Source organism: Rhinopithecus bieti, unplaced genomic scaffold (assembly GCF_001698545.2).
Source record: "Rhinopithecus bieti isolate Rb0 unplaced genomic scaffold, ASM169854v2 scaffold_12086, whole genome shotgun sequence".
Lineage (NCBI taxonomy): Eukaryota > Metazoa > Chordata > Mammalia > Primates > Cercopithecidae > Rhinopithecus > Rhinopithecus bieti.
The window spans coordinates 3,595,469-3,605,109 of NW_016807466.1; the positions used below are offsets into that span (position 1 = coordinate 3,595,469).

Sequence of the window (9,641 nt, forward strand, 5' to 3'; positions counted from 1 at the left end):
GGGGGAAATTACAAAGTACATGGATCTGTTAGGGTGGGGCAGAAACAAATCACAATGGTGGAATGTCATCAGTTAAGCTATTTTCACTTCTGTGGATCTTCAGTTGCTTCAGGCCATCTGGATGTATAAGTGCAGGTTGCTAGGGATACGATGGCTTAGCTTGGGCTCAGAGGCCTGACACTGAGGTTTAAAGGACGGTGGCCCTCTTCTCACAGCTCCACTAGGCAGTGCCCTAGTAGGAACTCTGTGTGGGGGACTGGACTTCACATTTCGCTTTTGCACTGCCCCAGCAAAGGCTCTCCATGAGGGCTCCATTCCTGCACCAAACTTCTGCCTGGGCATCCAGGTGTTTCCACATATCCTTTGAAATCTAGGTGGAGGTTCCCAAACCTCAATTCTTGACTTCTGTGCACCCATAGGCTCACCACCACGTGGAAGCTGCCAAGGCCTGAGGCTTCCATCCTCTGAAGCACCAGCCTGAGCTGTACCTTGGCTCCTTTTAGTCATGGTTGTAGCAGTTAGGAAGCAGGGCACCAAGTCCCTAGACTGCACACAGCAGAGGGGCCCTGTCCCTGGCCCACAAAACCATTTTTTCTTCCTAGACCTCCAGGCCTATGATGGGAGGGGCTGCCGCAAAGGTCTCTGGCATGCCCTGGAGCCATTTTCCCCCTTGTTATGGTGATTAACATCCAGCTCCTTCTTACTTATGTAAATTTCTGCAGCTGGCTTGAATTTCTCCTCAGAAAACAAGATTTTCTTTTCTATTGCATTGTCAGGCTACAAATTTTCCAAACTTTTATGCTCTGTTTTCCCTTTTAAAACTGAATACCTTTAATAGCACCCAAGTCATCTCTTGAATGTTTTGCTGCTTAGATACCCTAAATCACCTCTCTCAAGTTCAAAGTTCCAAAAATCTCTAGGGCAGGGGCAAAATGTCACCAGTCTCTTTGCTAAAACATTACAAGAGTTACCTTTGTTCCACTTCCCAACAAGTTCCTTATCTCCATCTGAGACCACCTCAGGCTGTTTCATTGTCCATATCATTATCAGCATTTTGGTCAAAACCATTCAACAAGGCTCTAGGAAGTTTCAAACTTTCCCACATTTTCCTGTCTTCTTCCGAGCCCTCCAAACTGTACCAACATCTGCCTGTTACCCAGTTCCAAAGTCGCTTCCACATTTTCAGGTATCTTTTCAGCAGCAACCCACCCATGGTACCAATTTACTGTATTAGTCCATTCTCATACTGCTGATAAAGATATATCCAAGACTAGGCAATTTACAAAAGAAAGAGGTTTAATGGACTTACAGTTCCATGTGGATGGGGGAGGTCTCATAATCATGGAGGAAGGCAAGAAGGAGCAAGTCATGTCTTACATGGATGGCAGCAGGCAGAGAGAAAGAACTTGTTGCAGGGGAACTCCATTTTTAAAACCATCAGGTCTCGTGAGACTTATTCACTACCACAAGAATAGCATGGGAAAAACCTGCCCCCATGATTCAATTACCTCCCACCAGGTCCCTCCCACAACATATGGGAATTCAAGATGAGATCTGGGTGGGGACACAGCCAAACCATATCATAAAGATACACATTTAACCTGGAAACCAAGGAGGCAGAGTAGGGATGGGGCAGAAAGAATGTTGTACCAAAAAATATGATATTTTGATATCAGTTGGGGCTGACATGTGAAACCAAAAAGGAATTCGAGCTAATCAAAACAGAAATGGTTTCATGGGAATATTTTTAAGGTACAAAGGGTCTAGATAAAGAAACTTCCTAAACAGGTGCTGGGTGGAATCAGAAGAGCAAAGAACAATCAGATCAAGTTTCAGAGGACTCAGCAAAGGAAAATTTCTACCTGAGCACTGAGAGTTAAACTTGAAGTCGAGCATGATAGTATGTCCTCTAGGGCTAAGAGAAAGAATGAGCAAGCAGTCTAAGGATCAAAGAGATATGCAACCCTTACAGTTTAATAGTAATGTTAAACTATTAACATAACCTAGAGCGAGGCTGTATTCAGTAAATAAGGGCACCTATTAATTACTCTACTTCAACTTGAACTGTACTATTTCATTTTTGCACCCAAACCACTAAGTGCTCAAAGATGATGGCATTTGACTGGATCCCCATCATCCCTTTGAAGGGTGGTTGTTGACACAACTAGCAGAAAACTCTTCTCTTGTGAAGAGTGACCTGGCTGATTCAGTCACACAGCATTTCTGACTAATGCTTATTACTGTATTAAGACCTAGCAACTCTGGTCAACTTTGATTTTTATTTGTTTGTTTACTTTTGGGTCCTAATATTTTGCTGTTCCCCAGGGCCAAAGTCTGTTTCTATCTATTGCCAAATGATCTGCCACGCATACCTATAAACAGAGGATTCATTAGGTGATTCTTTTCATGAGTGTACTACCAGAACCTAGCCTACCATCTAGCACATGGGCCCCTAACCCCCAGGCCATGGACCAGTACTGGTCAGTGGCCTGTTAGGAACCAGGGCGCACAGCAGGAGGTGAGCAGCAGACAAGCATTGCCACCTGAGCTCTGCCTCCTGTCAGATCAGTGGTGGCATTAGATTCTCCTAGGAGTGCCAACCTTATTGTGAAGTGTGCATGCAAGAGATCTAGGCTGCACATTCCTTATGAGAATCTAATGATAAATGTAATGTGCTTGAATCATCCCATAACCATACCCCCATCCTGGTCTTTGGGAAAACTGTCTCCCAGAAACCAGTCCCTGGTGCCAAAAAAGCTGGGGACTGCTGATCTAGCACATAGAAAGCCCTCAACAAACATCAGTGGAATGAGCAAATAAAAGTGATAATCAAATCTCTATGCAGGGGGAGTTTTACACATTTACAAACCAAGGACCCCTTGGGCAGTCTGTTGAAGCCTATGGACCCCTTCTCAAAATAATATTTAAAAATATATAGCATTATAGAGGAAATTAATTATAGTGAAATACAGTTACAAATTTTTTTTTTAATTGTGACATCATCACAAACATGCTTCTGTGATACAGGGTGGGCTTGCCAAGCCCTAGGCTTCTCTGCAGAGAGATCTGGCTGGGCCAGTTCAGTGGCAAAACTACTGACGACATCTAGAGAGTTTTTGTTCTTGGTTTCTCAGAGAAAACTCCTCCAAACTCCTGCTTGGGAAGCCACTGTGCTCAGAGTGAAGTGGTAAAAAGCGGCTGAGGGAGTTTGCACAGTTCAATGTGTCCATTTTCACCATACCTGTCATTTTCTGTATGGTATCCTCATCCTTAGCTGTGCCCACTGTCCCTGAATGCACAGACCTTTTTGGTCTTCCCTTAGGGTGAGGAAGGCACAGTTGCTTATGTCAACAGAGGCAGAGATAGAATCAAGGGGTTACCTGTTTCTTACACAGACTTACAATCAATCCTCCTGGGTCCTGCATCACCTGCATTCCTACTTCGAGGGGTACCTGCTGCCTCCAATTCTTGAACCTTTTTAGGGGGTCAGAAGTACAGACAGCCTGCTTTTAGGCTTCCCATGTTACTGTCATCCATCTTCTAAAAGGTAGTTGCTATTTTCTCTTTTGAGTGCATGTCTATCTTATCCCTTTCCTTTTATTCTTGTGGGATGTATTAAGGAGGCAACAGTAAACAGATTTAATCTGCTACAATTTGCCGAAGTCGCCACTAAAATTTTTACAAAGTCATAAAATGTTTTAAAAATCAAATTTAGAAGTAAACGCCTCAAAATTCATCTATTTTATAACTATGATATTTGTATCAAAGATGATCAATTTACTGTAATAACTACAGCTTCATGAAGGTAGAGATCATTTCCACTTCACTTATTATTGTATTGTCCAGTACCCAGCATAGTAGAGGTGATCAGTAAATATTTATTGTATAAGTAAACTGAATGAATATAGATATGATTAAAAAATTAGGACCTTGAATTTTTATAATTTCAGCACTTATCTCACTCACCTAGGATTGCTTAAGCAATACTCCAAAAACCAATCAGAAATAGATATACCTAATTTGGAATCCAAGAATGATGTATTTTATAACAACAAAGTCCTTCACTACAAACATTTTACTATGATTCCATATTCTATACCAACAATTTCCTGGATAGAAATGAAATTGACATTCAAATTTACTTAGTTATCTTGAATAACTAGTAGTGCAGAAACAAATGTAACTTCTATTACAACCATTATATAAACAGTATTTAATTACAACTAATAGATGTACAATTTTAAGTGTCATTAAATGCATTTGAAATATTAAACAAATTCTAATTAATACTGAAAATTAAAGTCCTCCAGATGTAAAATCTGCACATTAGCCACCACATTTTAATTCATGTTGAGCAAAAACCAGCAATATTATTTAAAAATTGGGTCTAGTAGATCTGTCATTCTTGTCAAGCGAATTCAAAGGGCCTTCATAGCATGTCCTACTTTGTTATCACAATGTAAACAGTATGTACTTTGCTTTATGATTCTTTATTGGCCACTATCAAAGTCATAATTCTCCTGAAGGGCCAAAAGTGTTATTTAATTTTTCAGTTATATTTTATATGTTTTATGGGGAAAGTTAAATGCATAGTGTCTTTTTTTTTTTTTTAAATAAATAGAAATTCTGATATATCCATCATGGTTTAACCGTGATTTTAGCAGGACGGCTCCATATTAATTTTAAACTAAAAATCTCTACATTTTTCATGGACAAACCTGCACGAAAGTTCAGAATTCATATGGCAGTTTTCTGCTAAATGTTTATTCTACAGTTTTCATCCTTGTTTACATTCAGTTATTACTAACTTCAAATTAAAATATCATACTCACTTCATCAGCCACAAACTCCTTACTCAGACCAAAATCTGTCAGCACTACATGGCCATTAGAATCAAGTAGAATATTCTCAAGCTTAATGTCACGATATATAATCCCCAACTGCAAAAAGAAAGAAATATAAATTTTAAAATAATTTACAAAAAATGAATTAAGACCATCTTTCTTGTCTACCTTTTTTTTTTTTTAAAGGCATTTCCCTCCTCAGGATCCTGTGATGGCTCTTGGTGACTGGTCAAGGCAAATGGAAATTCTTTTATCTGCTGCTTCCCTGGATGTCTCCAATCTACTTCTTTGTTCTCCTCGTGCACAGGGTCTATCTCGTTAGGTCAGCTTCTTTAGGGTCTCCCTCTTGACTAGTGCTTCTTCATGTCTCTATTCTTCCTATTTCACTCTCACTCTAGATGACCTTCAGGTGCCTTTGCAGCCAATTCTTGTCCATCACTTCCTAATGGCTTCAGAAGAATTTCCTGACTAACCGGATCCCCTGGTCATTTCCTTGTGTTTCATTGTACAACACCTATGTTTACATTGTACTTACCTATACATGACTGATATTTTCTAGGTACTTCCTATTTGTCTTTATATACCTATACTCTAACTCTGTTATTCACTTTTTATGTATTTATCAGGTATTTATGCAGCACATCATGTATAAAATAGGAAAATGTATAAAATAGGAAATTAATAAAGAATTGCTGATTAACAGGCTCTTAAACATATAGGTTGAAGATCATAGGTTAACCTTACTCAAACTTTAGTTTTTTTTTTTTTTTTTTTTGAAATAGGGTCTCACTCTGTCACTCAGGCTGGAGTGCAGTGGCGTGGTCTTAGCTCACTGCAACTTCAAACTTCTGGGTTAAAGCTATCCTCCCACCTCAGCCTTCAGAGTAGCTGGGATTACAGGTGTGAGCCACTGCACTAGGCTCAAACTTTAGTTCTAAATAAGCAAAGAAAATCAATTAAGTAACATTTATAGATCCCTCTGTTTTACTTTGCATTTATAAAACTTACTTATTTGTAAGTTCTATAGCAAAACACTTCAGCTATATAACAAATCTATCCAACTCATATAAGACGTGCTTGATCTGCACAAATTCTGTTTCATGTTTTCAGTTATGTCAGGCTGAATTAAATGTTTCTAAACTTAGAAACACTGCTTTCTTCAATGCTAAGAGTATGAGAAAGTTCTTAATAATCTCTTAAAATGGAAATCAAAATTACATACAGAAAAACACTAAGTGGCAGGCACAGTGGCTCATGCCTGTAACCCTAGTACTTTGGAAGGCTGAGGCAGGAGGGTCACTTAAATCCAGGAGTTCAAGACCAGCCTGGGCAACACAGTGAGACCCATCTCTACAAAAAATTTTTAAAATTAGCTGCGTCGGGAGCAGTGACTCCCCGCCTGTAATCTCAACATTTTGGGAGGCCAAGGTGGGCAGATCATCTGAGGTCGAGAGTTCGAGACCAGCCTGACCAACATATAGAAACCCTGACTCTACTAAAAATACAAAATTAGCCAGGCATGGTGGCACATGCCTGTAGTCCCAGCTACTTGGGAGGCTGAGGCAGGAGAATCACCTGAACCCAGGAGGCGGAGGTTGCAGTGAGCCAAGATAGTGCTACTGCATTTCAGCCTGGGCAACAAGAGCAAAACTCCGCCTCAAAAAAAAAAAAAAAAAAATTAGCTGGGTGTGGTGGCACACATGTAGTCCTAGAGCTACTTGGGAAGCAGAGGCAGCAGGATCACTTCAGCTCAGGTGTTTGAGGCCATAGCGACCTATGATAGCATTCCAGCCTGAGCAACAAAGCGAGACCCTATGTCTATGTTTAGACCCTACATCTCTATTTTTAAAAAAACGGAACCAAAAAGGGACAAGCACTGGTGGCCCATGCCTGTAATTCCAGCACTTTGGGAAGCCAAGATGGGAGGATCACTTGCGCTCAGGAGTTTGAAACTAGCCTGGGCAGCATGGCAAAACCCTGTCTCTACAAAAAATACAAAAATTAGCCAGGTGTGGTGGTGCATGCCTGTTGTCCCAGCTACTCAGGAGGCTGAGGTGGGAGGATCACCTCAGCCCAGCAGGTTGAGGCTGCGGTGAGCTGTGATCATGCCACTGCACTCTAGCCTGGGCAACGGAGTGAGACCCTGTATCAACACAACACAACACAACAAAACACAAAAGTACTAGGCAATTTTCCTCTAAGAGTCTCAGTGTTCTACAAGACAGACAGGAAAGAAAATGTCTAGACATTGACTTGGAGCATTATCCGCATCTAACAACCAGGAGATGCTTTTTCCTTAAAAACAACCTCTTTGGAAAATATTTTAGGAACAAATAATTTACTATCTGCGTTAGCTTATCACTCGCAAGTAAACATCCATTTTTGCCTCTTCCTGTGAAACCCAATGTTAGTAGCTTCATCAAGATTAACATTGCTGGCTTTGCGTTATATTTATTTGTATTTGTATATTTTTAGGGTAGTAAGATTAGAAGATTAACCGAGATTTCATTTGCTGTATTACTCTCATTCGTATCAATTACAGTTATATCCAACATTCACTGTTATATTTACTTCTGTGTTTGACAATGAGCAAGTTTCACATAAATTAAAAACTGGATTTTTGGACAAGCACAGTGGCTCACACCTGTAATCCAACAATTTGGGAGGCTGAGGCGGGCAGATTGCTTGAGTCTAGTTCAACATCAACCTAGGCAACATGGCAAAATCTCATCTCTATAAAAATTACAAAAATTAGCTGGGTGTGGTGGCACATGCCTGTGGTCCCAGCTCCTCGGGAGGTTGACATGAGAGGATCACCTGAGCCTGGGAAGGTGGAGGCTTCAGTAAGCCAAGATTGCACCACTACACTGGACTTTCTAGCTTACTCACTGGAGCTATTCATTTTGTTTCTTACTCATATTTATGATGATTTCTACCATCATTTTTATATTATAAACTAATTGTCCTAAATCATAAATTTCAAAGGTCTTTCTTTGCAGCGTATTCCTGGGTCCAAAAGTTTCTTGTATGAAAATGTCTTATCTTATATCCCACAAAAATCATCTTAAAGCTTGTTACTGTATCAAGAATTCTATCAAAAGAAGTCCAAGTGTCTGTTCCGCTACCTCAGTTTGAGTGCCTACTTGACTGTACCTCGTTCCCCTTCCTCTCCATTGTGCTGCCACCCTGCTCCCCAATCCCCTATTGCCAAAGGTTTCTTTCCCTCCTTGTTCTCATACATTTTTCATTTAGTCTCCCTAAGATTCCTACCCTTGAACCATCTCCCTTCACCTGGCAGGTCTTGTTTCTGCTCTGGACTGGATCTGCCCTTTTCCTGATCTCTTTTTTTCTGACATCTTACCATCATTTACTCTCACAGCCTCACCCATCTGTTACCTCCACCTTACTGCCTGTCCCTTTAGAAATGTCATCCTTCATCCTTCCTTTTTCCTTCAATTCTCTCCTTTCTTTTCTATGCTCCATAATCAGCACTTCAATCTCTATCTTAAACTAGTATAGGACCTGAATACAACATGACGAGGAAGAGTGGCTTCATGATGTACCTGAATTGTCCTAATTTAAAAATTACTTGAGAACTTTCTGTCTCTGAGGAAAAACACAAGCCTAGTCTACATAATGACTACTTCTACAATGTTTCTTTATTAAGTAAAACAAAAAACGGAGTCAAAATTTCTTGGCTCAAGATTAATGGTATCTGCAATAACATTTCTTAAAGTTTAAACTGATTGTTACAGTTTGAATAGGGTCACAGACATGAATTCCATTTAAAGTTTTTTAGTAAGAATTCATCCTACCTGGGGACAATGGAGGAGAAAGGGGGTGGAAGCAAGGGACGGTGTCAGGGACAAAACAAAAGGAAAAGAAAGCCAGAGTGCGAGAGTGGGAAATAACCCTTATTCTCCAACCTCATCAGGACACACCCCGAAGGTTTACAGGCAGAGTCTGCAATGCAGTAAATTACAATGAAGGAAATACGTATTATGACTGATGGTTTCATTTTATTGGTTATTTTAATAATTAAAGGTTTTTATTTTAATGATACTTTGTAACAAATAAGCATTAGGATTTTCAGGAAAAGGCCAAAACTGCTTAGGTTCTTTTCAATCTCCATCATAGCAAGTACAATTGGAAGGTAGATTTTTTTCAAACGGAATTATGAAATTGAAAAAATTGGTAATGTTCTGTAAGTGTGCTTTCATAATCTCCACTAAGACAATAACACGTAAAAACATGAGCTCTTCTAGCTCCATTATCATCTTAGTTAACAAACTTCAAAAAAGAAACTTGAAAAATCAAGTGTCTTACCTTGTGGAGATGTTCGAGGGCAAGCACAATCTCTCCAACATAAATCTGCACCTCGTGCTCTGTGAAACGCTCTCTTTGAGAAAGATGAGTAAAAAGTTCTCCACCATTTATATAATCTAAAATGAAATATATTTTCTTTCTTAAACTTGTATTCATAAATGAAAAGCAGTGTTACCTTTTAATCACTTTGGATTTATCATGAGGCACTGATTTTAAAATACTGCTATTTATACAATTTAGCATAAAGTTTCATGTAGATTTCTAGATTCAGATAGCAATACAGTTTCACAAAAAAAGATTACCTTAAATATATTCATATGAGTTTGCAAAGTATTGCCATTAAAACTATTGCTAAAATCTGCATATATTTAAATATTTTTTTCAAACACAGCATATCAGAAACCTCTGCCATCACCATATAATGCATACTTAACCTACTCTGGAGTACCAAAACATCAGCCACCGCGATAA

The 9,641-nt window shown here is 39.4% G+C and overlaps 1 protein-coding gene across 8 annotated transcripts in view; it reads right to left on the bottom strand.

Annotated features, from left to right (window-relative positions):
- RPS6KA5 (ribosomal protein S6 kinase A5) overlaps positions 1-9,346 on the bottom strand; it is an 82,132-nt gene extending 72,786 nt beyond the window's left edge. For 4 of the 8 annotated variants that reach the window (XM_017882315.1, XM_017882317.1, XM_017882314.1 and 1 more), the window contains exons 1-2: positions 9,171-9,340; positions 4,833-4,940 (exon numbers count right to left, since the gene is read on the bottom strand). In XM_017882315.1, the coding sequence (XP_017737804.1) occupies positions 4,833-4,940; positions 9,171-9,326 (264 nt within the window). In that variant the 5' untranslated portion in view covers positions 9,327-9,340. Of the gene's footprint in view, positions 1-4,832; positions 4,941-9,170 lie in introns of all 8 variants that reach the window. The other 4 variants (XM_017882319.1, XM_017882321.1, XM_017882318.1 and 1 more) reach the window with 2 other exon arrangements.
- Between the last annotated feature and the right edge of the window lie 295 nt (positions 9,347-9,641).